Below are 19,981 nucleotides of genomic sequence, written 5' to 3' on the forward strand. Positions count from 1 at the left end.
AAACGCGACTAAGAGCATCTACATTGGTGGGAAAATAGGCTTTTCATTTGCCAAAAAAATGGAAATGGGGACCTTCCCACCAATGTTACTCCTTTCCCTTTTGATTATTATTTTTGGGGAGGTTAATTTGGTGGGAAGCCTCCCAAAAATTCAAGTGGGTCCAATTTGCACACTTGGACACCAAAATACTTGGTGGGGTATGGAAAGTATGAGGGAGAAAAGGTGGTGAGGTATGAAAAAATAGGAGAGAGAAAGTAAATTGAGGGGTAATGAATGTAGGTATGGAATAGTAAAATGGGAACAGTATGTGATAAAGTTAGTGGGAAGTGATAGGGAACTAATGAGGTGGGGAGAGAGAAATTATGGAGAGCCCCATGAATATTGATACTCTAAGGAAACGTGTCAAGTAAAAAGAAACAAAGATAGTCAGTGGCGGACCCAGGAATTTCCGACTGGAGGGTCACAATCGATAATCAAGTATGTAAAAAAAAAAAAATTACCGAACAACCAAATAATAGTACTAAAAAATACATCCAAATATTCAAACAGTACAAAATACAACCAAATGTTCATATAATACTACAAAAGACAACTAAATAGTAATGCAAACTTATTACAATAGTTCTCGACGAGTTTTCATGTTTTGATATCGATTCATGATATCTTCCATGCTAACATTCAAAAACAAATCATTCTCCAAATAAGGCTATTTGTTCACTTTCTTGAGGTGGAGTTATAGTTTGTTCATTTTGTGTTGGATGTGGAAGAGAAGTTGGAGTAGGATTCTTTTTAGCAAAGAAGCTAGTAATGTTTTGCATTTCATTTGGAGTACGTTTTCTCTTCATTCTGAAATTTGAATAAATATTGAACTAAATCAAGCAATATTCCCCAGAAAAATTATTTGAATAAATATTCAACTAAATCAAGCAATTTCACATAATGACATAATCACATAAACATATTACACAAAACACAATTACACAAAACAGATTTCACATAAGTTCAAGAGACAAGTAATGCAAATTTGATCAAAAATTCACAAAAAAAAAAAGGAATCAATTGATGAAATTAGAAATCAACTTACTCATTCCCTTAGAAAACCAAGAGGTTGCCAACCTGGCCTTGGGCGAGACTACGTTTTCCTTTGATGCTCATTCCCTTTAGTGGACTCAAGCATTAATTATTTTGACACTTCTAAGCACTCGAATTTGTTATCCTTGCCGGGAACTCCAGCATAATAGCCTTATTTGCACATTCATCATTGCAATCTTGTTTTGTGCTGTGTTTACAGCCAACTCCAACACTTCAGTGATTGACAGGATAGAGTAAAGTTAGCAAAAATTCGAAATCGGCTACAATATTAAAGCTCAATTTAGACACTAAATTAGGCCAAATTTTTAGGTTACAAAGAAAATAAAAAAATACAAGCAAAAAGTCATATTAAACAAAAAAAAATCCAACAAGAAAGTATGAGAATAAACCTAGAATGAAATAAATGGCCAAAGAAATTAGCGAAGCAGAACAAGATAGATTAGAAATGAACACAAATTTCAACCGAAATTATTATAATAGGTGAGAAGAAAAACTTTCAATCAGGGTAGAATGAATTTCTATCAGATGCTAGCACCATTAGGATGGTTGAAAGGCAAAAGCAAAGCAGTCCAATTGATTTGATATTCAATAATAAAAAATAAAAAAAATAAATAAACAAATAGAGCAAAAAAAGAAATTGAAGTGAAAATCAGAAACTACTTCGATGGAGGAGATAAAGCACAGTAGGCGCTTCAATGGAGAACTAGCGAGTAGCGATTTCGAAATGCGATTATGCGACTATGCGAGAAGCCACGAAGAGGACGGAGTCCACGACCACCGACGGACCGACCACCAGGCGAAGAGAACGGTGGCTGCCTGGCTGGGACGAAGCGAAGAGGCGAACTGAAGAATGGAGATGAGGCGAAGTCGCGAAGAGAAGAAGGCTAGGGTTTGATTGTTTGAAGAAGACAGAAACTCGGGATTTCGAAAGCAAATGTCAGTTTTTTTTTTTTTTTTTTCAAAAAATAACTTAAAATTTTTTTTTGGGCCTGGTGAGTCACTTGACCCACCAGGTCTAAGCCCAAGTCCGCCACTGAAGATAATATTTATTTATGAATTTTGTACTACAAACACAAATTATTTGAGATTAAAAACAAATATACATATATATTATAAATGTAAGAGATTTTTATTTAAATTAACATAGGGCCTGTTTAAGACGACCCTAAAACTAAAGAACTTTAATTTAAACTGAGCCTAGAGCCGGAGATAGTAACTTCAATTTCCGTTCTCCCGCTGTCTCCAGTATTTTTATGCTCGGTAGTTGGTACATATGCTCAGGAGTCTTTCACTATACAAAATGCTCCATGAACTTTAATTTACAATTTTTATTCTAATAAATTTCTTCTTCCTTCTTTGAATTTGTTCTAAAATTTAAGCTGAAATCCTCCCAGTTTTCGCCGAGCTCAATCAGGTAGTTGTTGTTTCTCAACTGGAAAAATGTCCAGGCAAAAATTATCCAGTGTCTTCAAAAATCAAGTCCATAATCTAAAATCTAATCAAGAAATTGCTAAACATATTTCCCAATCTTTAATCTCCTCGAACTTCACAAACTTCCAGAAATCACCTATTTTTGGCAACGTCAATTCACAGATAACTCAAATTGTTCTTTCAGACCCACTTGTCCCTGTTACTTCTTGCTTAAGATTCTTTGATTTTCTGCGGAATTCGCCTTCTTCATCTTCCCAGAAACCTGATCTTCGGGCCTACATTACCCTCATTTTTAGATTGTTAGATGCTCGAAAATTCGCTGTTGCGAAAAATCTGTTGAATTCTGTGTCTGTTGATCATAATCTTCGATGCCCAGTTTCAGATATGGTGTCTATTGTGGAAGAATGTGCTAGTAAGAGTGAGAAATTGGGTAAATGTTTTGATCTTTTGATGAGGGTTCATGCGGATAATCAGCAGTTTGATGATGCCTTTAAGGTGTTTGATTATATGACTGAGAGAGGGTTTGAAATTGAGGAGAGGAGTTGTATGGTTTTCTTGGTTTCTCTTAAGAAATCTGGGGAATTTGAGTCATTGATCAGGTTTTTTACTAAGATGGTTGATTCTGGTGTTAAAATAACTGTGTATTCGATGTCGCTTGTGATCGATTGTCTATGTAAGAGAGGAGAGATTGATAAGGCTAAGCAGTTGATAGATGAAATGGGTAGGAGAGGAATAGAGCAGAATTCGTATCCGTATAATTCGTTGATAGTTTATTTTATAAGGAAACAAGATTTTCGGGAAGTTGATGAAGTGATTAGGCTAATGGAGAAGGTGAATGTGGAGCCTAATGTAGCTACCTATACACTTGTGATCGATGGATACGTGAATAATGGGAAGATTGAAGAAGCAGAAAAGATGTACCAGAAAATGTGTGAACGATGTGTGAAGGCAGATATGCATTTATATACGGTGATGATCAATTTGTGTTGTAGGAAACAAGACATGAAGAAGGCTTGCCATCTTTTCGATGAAATGATAGAGAAAAGCCTTTGCCCGAATACTCACACTTACGGTGCTATGGTACATGGGTTATGTAAGGCAGGGCAGTTGGACGCTGCAGAGATGCTTGTGAAGGAGATGCAAACTAAAGGACTTGAGATGAATCGTGTGATTTTTAATACTTTGTTAGATGGTTATTGCAGAAAGGGAAGAATGGATGAAGCATTGCGGCTGAAGGATTCCATGGAGACAAAAGGATTAATGCCCGATGCATACATGTATAACATTATGGCAAGTGGGTTGCACAAGTTGAATCGAAATGAGGAAGCAAAGACATTCCTGTACTCGATGTTAGAGAAAGGGTTGTCACTGAATACTATCAATTATACTACTTTGATCGATATACATTGTAAGGAAGGTAAATTTGCCGAAGCCAGGAGGCTCTTTAAAGAGATGGAGAGAAAGGGGGAAGGCCCTAATGTTGTCACATATAATGCTTTGATTGATGGATACTGTAAGAAAGGTACGATGAAGGAGGCTCATGAACTCAAAAATGAGATGGAGGAAAGGGGAGTAACGCCTGATGTCTACTCGTACACGTCAATAATACATGGTGAATGTATAAATGGAAAGATGGATTATGCACTGGAATTGTTCAATGAAATGTCTAGTAGGGAGTTAGTTCCAAATGTAGTTACTTATACAGCAGTGATTGCAGGCTTGTCGAAGGCCGGAAAATCAGATGAAGCTTTCAAATTGTATGATCAAATGATAGAAGCAGGCCTTACTCCAGACAGTACAGTATATACTTCACTCGTGGGAAGCCTTCATTCAAGCTGAGGCCTAGGTCAAATTTTTACTGAACTTGGAAATTTTGGTAGGAGTCAAACTCATTTTGTTGTGACTTTAGGACTTTAACTTTTTCAATTGTATTAGTACACCCTCTCCCTATAATGAAAAATGTGTCATTTGTATTCTTGTTATATCTCTCTTACAATTGTTATATTACTTCTCCTAGTCCAACCTTGTCAATGAAACAAGTTTGGGGGATGTATTCAAACCATCAAAACTTTTACTAACATTTTCATAGTACATAAGCCAATTTTCTGCTCACGTTCTTAGCCATAGAGATTGCAAGAAAAAAGAGTGAGCTGATCTGAAGTAGTATTAGTAATAGAGGGTTGATTTTTACTTTTGTGTTACAATTTTCAACACTAACCCGACCCGTTTAACTAGTGGTGTCGTGTCATCGAAAACCCTCAACACTAACTAGCTATTTCGTATCGGGTTCGTGTCGTGTCAACTTTTGTCAGCTCTAGTCTTTACGAAAAGGTTGTGCTTAGAACAGAATCAAATGTCAAGGCAGCTACTCAGCTAGTGTAAGTTGGGTGAATATCAAAATTGGTTGTGATAAAACTTTCTACTTTAAGAAAGTTGCAGCCTCGAACATAAATGGATTTTACCATTTGTTATCCTAGAGGGGTGGGATAATACCCTTTCTGTCAACCAATTCTTTGATCAGCCTCAAGCATCACAAACTAAAAGATGGCTTCATGCATTAAAAATTTACGCGACAATAAATTGAGGTGTATATAGAACACTACAATAGGAAGGGGAAAGGGAACAAGATGAAGACATATAATATGTAAAATTCCAGTAATGTTAAGACAGAAATAAGAATGATTATTAGCTACGAAATATATACAATCCATGAGAAAGAATTAGATACAGAGCTTCCATTTAATTTACAGGAAGACCCATTTACCAAAAGTGGGTAATAATATAAACAGCAGATTTGAACCATGACTTATTATATCTAATTTACATGAAAACTAACAAGTGAAACAATTGATACGGGAATGGAATGCATATTGATTTACACGAGTAGATCAGTATACTCCAATAAGCCATGGCTGTTGAGTGATTCCTTAAGCTTGTGCAAAGCTCGACTTTCTATTTGGCGTACCCTTTCCTTAGACAAACCAAACATGGCTCCTATTTCTGATAATGAGTTCCGTTTTTCAGATGCAGATCCTATGCCAAACCTCAGTTTGATTATTTGTCTTTCTCTGGGAGCCAGCGTACAGAGCAGGTTGCGTATATGTTTCCTCATCAATTGTTTTTCCGCACATACATCAGGCTTTTCAATCTCAGTATCTGCAGTGATCTCCTGCAAAAAATATTAAAAAAAAATATGTCCAGCGGATGAGAGAAATAATAAGGCTAATGATCTAAGTGACCAACAAATGCAGCAGAAGCATATATACTAACAAAATGAAAACACTTTGACAATCCAATTCAGATGCTAGACTACATACATACATACTCCCTCATCCAAAATGAAAGTCACATTCGAATATAGAAAATTTGGAAATAAAGGCCATCACATAAATTTTTTTTTTTTTTTCTAAATACCCTTCCTAAGGTTGAAACATGATGAGGGTATGGGGACAGTCCACTACCATAAATGTTTAGTAAGGTGTCATATACTCTTCCAAGTTGTATGAGAACTATACTGTTCACAAGTGAGGTTGACTGGATACATTCAATGGTTTGATCATAATAAGGAGCTACAGCCGCAATGGGCAGCCTTGACATTACTATAAATGGAGATGTATAATGATGTAAGTGATTGTTAGAGGATGCTCCTGCAGAACTGACAATGTGATTTGAACGAGGGGACTGCAAAGAACACCATCTCTAGCAAAGGGAGAATGATTAGTTAGTACTACCTCTGTTTTTTTAAATGTTACATTTTGATCGGCACATTGATTACGTATTGATTGATTTATTATAAAAAAAAAGTGTAAAGAGGGAGTAAGAGAATTATTTAAGCTTTTGCAGAATATCAATTATTGATTCCTACAAACGCACATGTCATCTTTCTTAGTTGGTAAAGTCATTGGGAGATGGAAAACAGGACCTCAGATTGATACTTGTCTACATCATCATCCATTGCTACCATTTATGGCTCCTTACGAAACTACTCTTATGGACAAGCAGGATAACCACATTTTTGTGATACAAAAAGCATATGCAAAACTACTCCTAAACATAAAAGAATCACCTGCATGTTGGGCAAACAGACTTACAATACCCTGTGATTAGTCGATGGAAGATTAAAAACGAGAAATCTAGTACTGCATAGTACATTCTGTCCTAAAGCATAATCATTAGCCATGCTTTAGGACAGAATTATTAGTCCAGTCTCCAGCCATCCCTCTTGTTTGTTTCTATGCATCCCAAAGCTTCGTTTATATTTGGAAAATCAAATACTTCCTCCATTTTTTTTAGTTGCATTGCTTTCCTTAAATGGAAGTTTCAAATTAGTTGCAGCACTTTCCTTTTTAACTAATAGATTCTCTCTATCTCTCTCCTATTTATTTTTTCTCTCTACTCCAAAAACTGCCTAGGAGTCCGTGAAAACTAAAGTGATGCAACCAAATAAAAAACGGAGGAAGTAAAATATTTGAAAAAAATTCCAAGGTTTCTCTGTTCATCAGCTTTTCAATATTCATGTTTACTTATCACATAGTTTATCATTAATATTAAATTAAAAAAATATATAGGCTTGAATTCTTGAGAAACACTGTCTATATGTAAAGCACTTGAATTATGTAAAATTTCCCAAAACCAAGAAGACGAACATACTATGTCAATGACCAAGATGGGTTGGATTGAGAAATTCAATTGAATTCTCCCATCAACTCAAAACTTTATAAGCCAATGAAAAATTCAAAGGTCTCAGGTTCAGGCCCCCCTCCAACATTGAATATATTGCATTAACCATTGCGCTTTTATGAACCCAAGAAAAAAAAAAAAAAAAAAAAAAAAAAAAAAAAAACACAAATCAAAACAAAAGAGCCAAGAGAAAACAAATTGTGTAACTGTCATATTAAAAAACAAATTGCACTCATAGCATTTACCGCATCTGAGTTGAGTTCGGTAACATTACCTGAAAAGTGGTATTCTGATCACTCCACACAGGTTGCTGCATTGAAAGTGGATGTCTCATCAAAATTAGCAAATTCTGCAGTTTCTCAACTGTAATTCCTACACGGAATGCCAGCTCTTCTATCGTTGGTTGATGATGCCCTTCTTGGATGAATAACTTTCTTGCTTCTAAGAACTTGGCATGGAGACTGTACATATTTTCCTACAGAAGATTTGCCAATATTCTATGATGCCAATGAGGATGACCTCAACTTGCAACATTTTTTTGCCAGAGAAATCTTCTCATGCTAAAAAAAATTGTTGACACAAATTCTTATATGTTGTCAGCCACACCATTACTTGATGGTGTGCCTGTTGGTCACTTCACATGTACGGCAATCATTTGAGCAATAATGGATGAAGGTTACCCCAATGGAAAAATGGGTTACACTTTAAAACATGTGAATGTATTCTTATAATAATCCCAAAAAGAAAAAAAGAAAAGAAAAAAAAGGAGGAAATAGAGTTTATTTTTTAAAATTAATTGATGACTCACATAATGATTTGGGGTTACTCTTATGGACAAAAAAAGGTTACCCTTATGAATTAATGAACTTACTCATATGAATGTACAAGGTTACTTATTTATAAATAAATGTAGCCACACAAGATTTGCTGATTTGGGAAAAAAAAAAAATTAATATAATAACCCACCAAAAATACAGGAGTTTGAAAGAAAAAAAAAAAAGAAATTCAAAAAACTGAAACTTATTAATGATTCAGCAAGATCATAAATGGAGAGATTACAAAATAATAAAAGGACATCAACTCTTTTGAAGACAATTAAGAGTTCTTACCGGCAGACGGATGGTCTTTGAATGTTGAAATATGGCCTTCCTAATTGCTTGCCTTATCCACCAATATGCATAACTAGGAAATCGGCAACCAGCTTGGGGTTTGAACTTTTCCACACTCTTCATTAGCCCCATACTCCCTTCCTTCAACAGAATCACAACAGAAAAAAAATCTCAGTCTTTGGCTAGGTGATAATCTCATACAGTCATGCTGCCTAATCCGATTGCACGAGTAAAAAACCAAAAATAAAACAATGGAGAATGAGGCATAGACCTTTACAAGCAATAAATTTAACAAGCCAAAAGGGAATGTAATGTTCTTTGGTTTATACAATGGCATATCTAGGATTCTAAAACAGAATATGCACAATAAATATATAAATAAAAATCATATACTTTTACATGAATAAATTAAGGCTATGACCTAATGGTATCAAAAAGGATGAAATTCTATATTAGTCATTTGACAAAGTAAACTTCATTAAGTGATTTTAAATGCAAACAATGCTGAGAAAGTGAGAAGACAAACCTATTCAAGAGAGAACACTCGTAAGGGAAATAGAAAAAATAAATAAAGAGGAAAGAAAGAAAAATGAAAAAAAGGTAGTAGTCAACCTAGCATCTGTAAGGTCAGTAAAGCACTATACGCTTGCCAGCGGTCTAAATAAATTTCAGTGATATTCAGCAGCATCAAAACTTTTAAAATAAGTACAGGGTATTGAAGTGCACACTTGTTGCATGCTAGATCCGCCCATGGTTTACCTGCAATAAGTCCTTAAGACTGAGGCCACGATTCTGATATTGTTTAGCTATATGTACCACCAGACGTAAATTAGCATGAATTAATTTTTCCCGGCTTCTCCTCCCAGAGAGTACCTCTGAATGCAATGCCACAATACTCATACCAACAGCATCAGCCCACTCAGCAAATGTTGGTTCGCGATCAAATTGAGACTCAAGCTTTTGCTTCACATTGACTAGTTTAATGAAGTTCTGAGACAGAAACACACAAAAGTATTATAAGATTATGTTTTTTATTTTTTATTTTTTTTGATAAAATCATTAGTAAAGTTGTACAAGTATCAACAAAACTGTTGGCAATCTACAATGTACCTGTATTTCTGCAATTAAATCATTCTCTTGTTGTATGGTTAGCAACTGCTTTGTCTCTGGACCCCATAAAAATAAACGGAGAGGGTCATTAGGATCATATCCTTCACTTGACCTTTTGGGATCAGCCTTTTTTTCAGGACGACCTATCTCATGAATTACTCTAGGCCTTGAAGACTTCCTTTTCTTATTTCTCCTTTCTAAAAGCCGAGATGACCTAACTGTTTTCGGTGTTACTGTCGGCGTATTACTCTTACTTGACCTGAAATACTGACACATTAGTCTCACACACCTAGTTGACTGAGACACTATATAATATTATATTCAGAAGGAAAGGGAGAAATTCAATACTTGAAGTCAATATCAGGAAGACAATGCAGGGAGTGAAAGCCAGTCATATTATCCCTCAAAAAATGCTTGCTTTTGAATGCAGTCAATGAATTAAGAATTTATAAGAAGTTGACTTCCCCTGAACTACTCACTTTTCTTCATTGTGCTATTCCATAAGTCCAATAAATTTAATGAAAAATGCTAAAAAAATTCACCTAGAAGAAAAGGATCCATCTGTCTCAGCATCAAGTGCATCAGAGCTCTCAGCTAATGCCAGTGCTAATTTTGAGGCTAAAAGAGCTTCCTCAGCAAGTGAAATCACGTCACATGATTTCAGATCCTTATGCTTACCAACAGCTTTTGAGGTTGGATGTTCCTCACTTATAGGGGACGTAAACCTGCAATAGAAACAAGAGATTGACTTAAATCAAGGAATGAAATTCTTAGAACAAAGAATCAAGGAATGAAAACATGTAAAATCTGTTTTTATAATAACAGAAGATGTATCTAAAAGGACCTTACAAGAACGATGAGCCAGACCAATGGCAAAGCTGATGTTCAAGTTCCTCCTGGTGTTGAAGAGAAGTCCCTATTTGTTGTTGGATATATGCAGCATGTTCAATCTTCTTACCCTCCAAGGTGGACAGTAACTGCAGAAGAATGTAATCAAGTAATTTGTTAAACCAATGAGGGGGCGTTTGGTTCGCAAACTGGTATGAGGTTGGAATCAGGAATGAAACCATAGCGGTATGGGTTTGGAACTTGATTCTTAATACCATATGTTTGGTATGATTGCGGAATGCAGTTTTTTTCTTTTATTTGATACCTAAAAGTATGGGAATGAGCCAAACCCACCTCCTCCCCTAGGTTTCTAAATCCCATATTTGGGGGTTTGAGGTATGGGTTTGCAACTCTTAAAATCGTAAAACAAACATAAGGTATGGGTTTAAACCATTCTAAACCCATACCTTATACCAAGTATGTAAACCAAAGTGATTTCATTAAAAAAAACCAGTTAGCAAACTTTAAAAAAAAAAAAAAAAAACTGAATAAATAGGCAAGTAATATGGACCGACAATCATGTGACAAATCCATTCCATGAAACCCAAGCATAGTCACTAACCTGACATGTTTTATCTTCTTTAAGCACAGATGAGGATTGCTTGCACTCATCACGCTGCTCATGTGATAGAACAGAGGCAGAAAATTGTCTCAACAAAGTAGTGGTCGTGGACTGAACAAAAGATGTTTGTTCATTGACCATGGATACTGCGAATTTATGGACACACAATTTGATTGAGGAATAGAAACAGGATATCAGAATTCAGAACATTGAAAAGAGATCATATAGCCTCCAGCAGTTTTATTCTACGGGTAATGTAAGATTACAGATATAAAACCTTTCCTCGTCATAAAAGCTAGTTTTTTCATTAAGTTTTGATTCACAATCACAAATAACCAAAAGAAGATTTCTAGTTCTTCATGATAGAACCCAACCATTTATCATCATTCCATATGTTGGTAAACCTAGCAAGAATAAATAACATAGCAACAAAAACTACAATTGCACCCAAAAGTGAGAGGTCCTAATCCTAGTAAACCCACAATTGGTTTTTTTTTCATCTCAAAATTAACACCCATCATTTGACATGATTTTGTCCACTACTAGCTCCATTTAGTTAAGTAAACGTAAATTGAGATTAACTCGGTCTCTTTCTTACTCTACTTATGTTTTTCTTGCATGGGTCGCGCCCACCTACATTTTTACATTCTCTCACTTCATCCTAATTTATCTTACACTCACTCGCCTTTTTCAACATTTTCTTAAAATGCATATCTACAACTGCAAGTAAAACATAAAAGAACGGAGGTAGTACACCCTCGATTATCTTTATTGTAATCAGCTCTGTGACTCGGTCTTGAGTACTCATAGTTATATCTTGACACTGGTATGTATCGAATGTTATTGTGGTTAGTTATGCTATTTTGTGAAAATTCTCCTTCATTTTTGCCCAAAATGAGTCGTGTCGATCTCACATGAGTGTCAAGGTAAAATGAAGAGTCCAAGTAACATAACTATTGGGGAATTCAATCAAATGAGGCGAAAATCTTTTCACCAAAACAAAAATTACCAAACTTCCAACAAGTGAAAGTTAATTTCCATAAACATGATGATACCACGGAGTACAAATTAAACAATTCATTCCAATAAACATCAAATATTGACTAAATTACAGAACAAAAGTATACAATTTAAAATGCAGAGTAAAGCAAGTTAACTAGTAAATAATCAGATAAGATAGAAGTAGTACCTGAAAGAGAAGAAGAAGCATTGTTTCTGAATTGGGTTCTTGGAGGAAATGAGGAAGATGAAGAGAGCAGATTAATGGTAGTTTCCATGAATTTTTGAGGAGAGAGAAAATGAACACTTTCACTTCAACTTGGTCCCTTCGTTCTAAGCTTTCTTCTCAGGTTTCAGCCTCAAAACCCCATTCTTAAATTGGATGAGGTTTCATAACTTGTGCGCGATTTTTTTAGATTTTTATGATTTTTTTTTTTTTTTTAAAGGAGCTTGTCCTAGTTTCTCAAGATGTGTTTCTCGTAATAGCAACTTTTTTTTAATATTTTATTATTTTTTCTTGCTGAGTCATCTTCTTCCTCCTCCTTTCATTTTCATCATTCGTTTTTCAACCTTTCGAATCATTCATGGAAGACGAGCCCCATCACCATAACCAACCATTCCCGACACCACCAATACCACAACAAACCCCAACCGTAACACCACCATATCCGGCGGCTTTGCCGCCAAATTTAACGAAAAACCCTAAGAAAAATACATAATTTAAGGGTAAAGTTAACCCCAAATGGAAGGTTTTTGCCATTAGTTGAAATTGTTCCCTCCATTATTGAAGAAATATTTGATTTTCATTGTCGTAAACTGCTCAAAGTTCATGATTGAGGAGAGAAGTTGAGAATAGTAGGTATTTTTTTTATCAAAAAGACCAAAATGCCCTTTTGATCTCATGTTGAGAAACTTGTATTTTCTCAAAGAAGAGGGTGTATTTAGTTCACATAATTTAGGTACAAGGTATGGGTTTAAAATGATTTAAAAACTCATACCTTATGTTTATTTCATGATTTTAAATTATATGATTCAAACTCATAGAATACTCTAAACTTTCAAAGTATAAGGTTTAGAAACATAAGGTATTAAGAATCAAGTTTTATTAGCCTTAGAAACATAAGGTATTCAAACATAAGGTGTTTTTACCGGTGGTTTTATGATTTTAAATTATATGATTCAAACTCATAGAATACTCTAAACTTTCAAAGTATAAGGTTTAGAAACATAAGGTATTCAAACATAAGGTGTTTTTTTACCGGTGGTAAGCCCCAAAAAACTTTTTATTTGCTTTCAATAAATGGATCCCATCTCTAAGATGGTGTTTATTCTATTAGGCTTAATATCTTTGTTAGTTCGTTTGCCAAAGATTGAAGATTTAGGGTTTCATAATCTCCGGAAGTATCTAGAAGGCCATATAAGTTTTTTTACCCAAAAAACTATTCATTCGTGGATCTCAAACCGAATTAGTGCTAACTCACAGATTGTATTGCTTTGAATGAAGTTTTTTATTAAGGTGATCGTTGATCGAATATGCGATGTAACTAGTTCTAAGGTGATTTGTATTTGTGTTGGAATTTTAGATTTCCTAGGAATTGTTTGAAGTGTCATTTGGCTATCTTTCATTAATGAACACCACTACGTTTCGATACACTTACGCTTGAAACCTAATACCTTGAGAGACAAGAAAATAGAGAGACAAAGAGAGAGAGGATATTATTAGTTTAAATAGAGGAGAGAATATTATGATTATTACAAAGCATAAACTCAGTTAAAATGTAGAAATTATAGTAGTTATATTAAACGTTAGGCATCCAGTTTGTTACAAAGAAATGATGTAATCATGAGTTAGTTAGCCAGTTGAAACTAACTCTGCTCAACCGGCAAAGTCTTAAAATTAATTAAGGTGGAAAATGTTGAGCATGATCTACATCCGCAATACCCTCTTCCATCGGAAGGATATTGGAATCAACCATTCCTACCTTGGACCTTGAATGGGAGTGGTGATGAGAAGGAAGAGATTTAGTGAGCAAATCAGCAAGCTGCTCTACAGAAACAAGATAAGAATGTTTAAACACCTTTTCTCTAGTAAATGACAATCTAGTTTTACATGTTTTGTTCTATCATTCATGACTGGATTCATCCACGTATGTATAGCAAATTAAATTAGTTATTACAAGAAAGCTTAATTGGCTTAAGATTTTTAACCCCCATTTAGTAAGTAATCTGACAAGCCATGTAACCTATGCTGCTATCACGACCTCGTATTTTTGCTTCTACATAAGACTTAATAATAATTCCTTGCTACTTAGATTTCCAAGAATCAAGAGATTTTCCTAATAACATCACATAACCCGTAACAGATCTTCTAGTTTTAGGATAAGAAGCCAAATATTGAGTCCGAATAAGCTTATAAAGTGGGTTGATCAAGAGTATGAGCAACATGTCTAAGAACATGATGCAAGGCTTGTTGATGGTGTACTCTTCTTGCTACATGAGTTAACTCAATAATTGAACTACATGAGACAAATCTGGTCAAGTATGAGTAAGAAAGTAAAGCTACTACCTGTACAAAGAAGGATCAAAATAAAAATCACCCTGTTCATTCACTAATTTCACATTCTGAAGCAAAGGTGTTTTAGCAACCTTTGACACATCTAGACCAAAATCTTGTATTAGCTCCTTAAAAACTTCTTCTTAGACAGGATAACTCTATGATTCAAATGAGTGACCTCAATTCTTAAGAAATAATGAAGTTAACAATGATCTTTGATGCTGAAAAAAAAATATGTAAGTGATGTTTCAAATCCTGCCATATAGCAGCAACATTTTTGCTTCTCGATACGACATCGGTTCTATTCAAACCCCATTTAACAAAAACCTAAAGATCTCCTCCCCCCCCCCCTTTTAGTCGACATGACCCGCATGTTAAGATGATATCATCAACATATACAAATTGCAATGATTATATCATGTATTTCTTTCTTGATGAACAAAGAATAACTAATCAACCATTGATTAAAACCCTTTATTCTATAACTTAATTTTTTGTATTAGAAACTAGTGTCTAGAAGCTTATTTCAAGCCATAAATAGGTTTTTTAAGCTTGCAAACAAGGTTATGAGGATTAGGCATCCTTTCATGTATTTTTATGTAAATTTTTTTCATGTGAGTATCCATAAGGAAATGCATTATTTATGTCTAATTGATGCAGGACCACCCTTTACTAGCTGCAACAGCCAAAAGACACTTATTGTACCCATTTTCATCATAGGGGAAAAAGTCTCATCAAAATCAATGTCATAAACTTCAGTATACCCTTTAGCCACCAATTTAGCTTTCAACCTTTTTATATATAGGTCACCACCTTCTTTGAGCTAAACTTTAAAAACTCACTTGCAACCTATTACTATGTTTCCTTTAGGCAAAGAACAAAGGTACCAGGTTCCATTCTCCTCCAAAGCTTTAATTCCTTTATGCATTGTATCCACCCAATCTTGATGCTAAAGAGCTTTAATAAAACTTTTAGGTTTACTAATAGATGAATAAAACTGTTAGGTTTAGTAATAAATGAGGTTTGTGTAATCATATCATGAGAAAATCAAATGAAGTTATATCACTATACTAAACGACATTGCACCAGTAATCAGAAACTAAAATAACAGTAGTATAATTAGTGAACAAAAAAGGTGGTTTATGCGGATTGGTTGACTGTTTGACAAGTTGAGGTAAGGGTGAAGAAGAAAAAAGAAGAAGTGATGGGTGTGTTTGTAACACCCTGGAAATTTCCCTCTTTTAAAATACTCACTTTACTCAAAATAAAACCCTTCTTAGGAAATAACAAAAATATTACCGCCACCGTGATAACAGCTAAGGCAAATTTTCAAAGTCACACAGCGGAAGTCAAACAAAAAACAAACTTTTAAAAATAAAACTTGAGTTCACAACCTCAAAACAAATGTAAAATAAAACATTCACAAGTTGGAACCAATTCAAACATGACCCTTCTTAAAAACCAATTAAAAATAAACATAGTATTGTTAGTCCATAAACAATAACCAATAATTCAAAAATATTAAACGAAGAAACATAACAAGTAACTCTCCACACTCTATCCCATCATGCTCTTCATGCTTCAAGTACCTGTTACTTCCCCATTATTCAACCCTCTACTCACCATATAAATGGGTCATGGTAGGGTCAATCCAAAGGAAAGCTAAACACAAACAACAAAGTACGAATCAGCAAAGCTGAGTACATATGCACCACACTAACATGAATATCCTAGCATTAAATAAAATAATTAAAACATGTTCACCATACAATCACAAGTCAACTTACCTTTGACTCATAATTAGCAATATTAATTATTAATAATAATTTTGGGTTACGCATCGAATGGGTTTCCTTCCTTGAAAATAGCCCATTTAAATATTGAGCTTCCAATCAGGGAGCTACCCCAATTGGCACCTACGATGTCACCTTGTGACGGAATTCCAGCGCATTAATAATAAAAGAAAGTACAGCGTCTTGTACCCCTGTAGAAACTATGGTTAAACATAAAATCCCATAACTCCCCCCCATATGTTCATACTTAAGGTATATACGTTCCAAGAGTTTTGGTGGATATCCTCTTACACTTTACGTGATTTACCAATTTAACTTGTGATGACTCAAATCAATCAATCAAGAATAAACATATCAACATTCTACACATACTTCCAATTCATTCTTGAATTAATTAGTGAGCACATAATATTTATTTAATTAAGGTACCTTGCCTAGTTTTGTGCACAAAATTGCACGATTACTATCTTGGTGCATAAGATGCACCACTAAGCTTCCTTGACTCCAACTTAACTTACATGAGTGAGTAAATAAATAAACTCACTTCTTGACTCAACACCAATAATAAATGGGTGAGAAATAAATTCGTGAATCATGCTCAATAATTCTAACTTTAGCTCTTTTAAACATATATAAGCCTTGTTTATTAAATACATGCTTTCTTGATACTTGAAAATAAAACATACTTCCATGATTCATACATATTCAACTCGTATCATGCCTCAAATAACATATTCACATGTTTGCATAACAATTCATGCTCAAACAACATCAATTCCAAGCATATAATCAATCAAACATGCTACTAACTCATCACTTAAATCATACTTTACAATCCTAGCATGATACTACACACACAAATATTCTTGTGCACATATGAACCTTGAAAAACGCCTAAACTCGGCCACACTCGTTAGAAATCACATAGCTCGAAGTTTCCTACAAATAAGAATACATAACTATAATTAATGTACTATTCTCACAAATTTTCAGCAACTATAATACACTTTAAACCTTACTAATTAACCCAATTTAATGACATAAAAGCCATAAAACCTTTTCTTTAAGTGGGTACCTCAAATCCTTTTAAAAAGACTTAGTTTTTATGACTTAAATAAAATTCCAACATACTTATTTAATATAAAACATCACTAATAGACTAGGAAATCCTTATTAAATCATTAAAACCTTTTTCTCTTTTATGGGAAATCAAGCCCTAACTCAATAATTCAAAAGTAGTGTACATATATAAATTCAAACATTAAGTTAAGGGCTTTAAACTCATTAAAAACATGTTTAAACCATTAATTAAACAACAACGTAGGATCAAACCCTAACCATAAACATTAAATTCCTAAATTCTAGGGTTTGCAAATTGGGGTTTTTGATTGAATAAAAATCTGAAAATTATATAAATAATTAACAACATCAAATACCCAAAATAAAGATGACCCAATTCAAAACACTTTTATTGCCTCAACTAATGACTCATATTATTTTATGCACACATACATAATATTTAAATAATTATTTTCTTGTAAAATGAAATGAATCATTTTAATTTATAAAAATAAATAAAATAAATAATTTATATATATAAAATATTATAAAAATACGGAGTATTACGGTGTTTGCAGAAGTGTTTTGAAATTCAGAAGAGATAGTGTTTTGAAATTTAGAAGAGATTACAATGATGTGTCTACTGTCTTGTCAAACTAGGCACCTAAAAAAACACAAAGGGAGTATTAATTTTATTTTTATACTAACAAATGTTTTATAAACGAGAATTTGAAAAGCTACAAGTAAAAATATTTAATTTTTTTATTCAAGTTTACAACATTTCTTAAAAGCTATAAGTGTGATTAATCTAAACCTTAAAATATACTCTTATTTTTTTTTTAAATAAGTGCCTTATTTTCCTTGGGCATATATGACGATGTAAAATTTTGACCAATGATATATGTAATTATCAATATATAGATATAAATTACATATAATATTTGAAAATTACTCCCTATGTTCCTAAAAGAGGGTTACATTTGTCATTTTTGATGTTCTCCTTTATGTTTACATACATTTGAATTATTTCCTAAATTAAAATATTTTATTTTTAATTATTATTTCCCTCATATATATGGGTGTCCATTATTCGAATTAAAATTGAAATCCATTCCAATCCAAACCAAATTGTTAATTTGGATTGGATCCGAACTTTAAACCGGATCGGATTGGTTTGAATTTTTTTGATAATTCGGATTGGTTCGGATTGACCTTGTTTGGATCCAAAAAGCCGAAATAACCGAAATATAAAACCGTGATTTTACAAATAAGGATTGTTAACATTAATCATGTTAAAGTATGTTTATGATTACATTAATATTAACCATGTAAAACTATGTTTTCAACACTTGGTATCAATCATGTACAACTAACCATGCTTTCAAGAATTAAAATGTTAATAATTGTATTTTTATTTTTATAATCACATTAGACAAATATATGTAACATATTGTAATTCAAATTTTCGGATCGGGTCCAAATAACTAGATTTTAATTTGGATTGGATTTGGTGATGAGGAATTTGGATTGGATTGGATTTGAAAATAGAAAATCGAATTTATTTCGGATCGGATTGATTTTGGCCTAAATCCAAACCGAAAACCGAATGAACACCTCTGCATTACTTTCTATGCAACTATCCTTCTTTATCAAAATATTGCATACTCCTAGGCCAATGCAACTATTCCTATTTACAAAAATATCTACATACTAATGCAAATATTTTTATTTTCAAAGTTAATTTAATGTGTTAATACTTGATAATTGATATATGTGAGTTGTGATATCTAATAATTTCTTTCCATTATCTTATTTTCCTTATTAACTTTCTTTCGGAAACGGAGAGAGTTTAATTTATTCATTGAGACGATTTTAACAAATTAAAACAAGACTGTTTTTTTTATAAGTATAAACCACAAACATTAATCAAACTAAGTAACAAAAATAGTGAAAATGGGCTGATGGAGCGGTTATTAAAAAGCAAAGGAGTATAAAAACAAATCTTATTAGATTTGTATTATTGTGCCTTATCAAATATGTAATTTCAAAACTTTTTTTTAGTAAACCAAAGATTGTTAAAGATTTTAGGGGTCGTTTGGTTTGTTACATTGGAATGGATTGGTCTGGAATCTCATACTAGGGAGGTATGGATTCTAAACCCCATACTTATCTTAACTTGTTTGGTTCTTTCTTTGGAATGGCTTTTACGTCTCATTAAGGGGTCGATTGGTTGGATCATTTGGAATGGGTTGGAATGGAGTTAGAATCCATTCCATGCATCTAACTTTTTGTTTGGTTGAGGTTTTTAGTAATGGAATCTCATACCCAAGGGGTTCCATCTCTTCCCCATACCCATGGAATCCCATACCCACCCCTGCCCTAAGATTCACAATCCATTCTATTAATGAAGGATAGAATTCATTCCAATAATAAAATCAAACAAGTTTGGACTAGTATGGGTTTTAGAATCCATACCTCTCTAGTATGAGATTTCGTACCAATCCATTCCAAATTGATGAACCAAACACCCCCTAAAAGAATTGATTGAGAATCTTAAAGGGTAATGTGGGTATGAGATTCTAAGGGGATGGGGTGGAATTAGAACTGATTAGGGTAAAAAATACCCTAGCCACGTGGTCCAACCATGTAGTGACATGTGTCACCCTAGGAGGCGCCCAAATTGGGCCAACTAAGGTAAGACATG

The 19,981-nt window shown here is 33.8% G+C and overlaps 2 protein-coding genes across 3 annotated transcripts; one reads left to right on the plus strand and one right to left on the minus strand.

Moving 5' to 3' along the window:
• Positions 1-1,638: 1,638 nt before the first annotated feature.
• Positions 1,639-4,624, plus strand: LOC110697678 (pentatricopeptide repeat-containing protein At2g32630-like). Its single transcript, XM_021875061.1, has one exon. It carries the CDS (start codon positions 2,533-2,535, stop codon positions 4,360-4,362), a length of 1,830 nt encoding a protein of 609 aa, XP_021730753.1. The 5' UTR covers positions 1,639-2,532; the 3' UTR covers positions 4,363-4,624.
• A 502-nt stretch (positions 4,625-5,126) lies between these two features.
• LOC110697679 (RNA polymerase sigma factor sigF, chloroplastic-like) lies at positions 5,127-12,712 on the minus strand. Of its 2 annotated transcripts, XM_021875062.1 has the most exons (9): positions 12,062-12,711; positions 10,873-11,018; positions 10,272-10,399; positions 9,965-10,147; positions 9,423-9,681; positions 9,072-9,302; positions 8,313-8,453; positions 7,478-7,678; positions 5,128-5,692 (listed from the first exon to the last, which is right to left on the minus strand). In XM_021875062.1, the coding sequence occupies exons 1-9, from the start codon at positions 12,147-12,149 to the stop codon at positions 5,399-5,401; spliced, it is 1,671 nt and encodes a 556-aa protein (XP_021730754.1). In that variant the 5' UTR covers positions 12,150-12,711; the 3' UTR covers positions 5,128-5,398. The 2 variants fall into 2 exon arrangements, with proteins under 2 accessions (XP_021730755.1, XP_021730754.1); XM_021875063.1 differs by lacking the exon at positions 10,873-11,018 and having other exon boundaries at positions 5,127-5,692; positions 12,062-12,712.
• Positions 12,713-19,981: the final 7,269 nt, after the last annotated feature.

The sequence above is a fragment of the Chenopodium quinoa genome, unplaced genomic scaffold (genome assembly GCF_001683475.1).
Source record: "Chenopodium quinoa cultivar QQ74 unplaced genomic scaffold, ASM168347v1, whole genome shotgun sequence".
Lineage (NCBI taxonomy): Eukaryota > Viridiplantae > Streptophyta > Magnoliopsida > Caryophyllales > Amaranthaceae > Chenopodium > Chenopodium quinoa.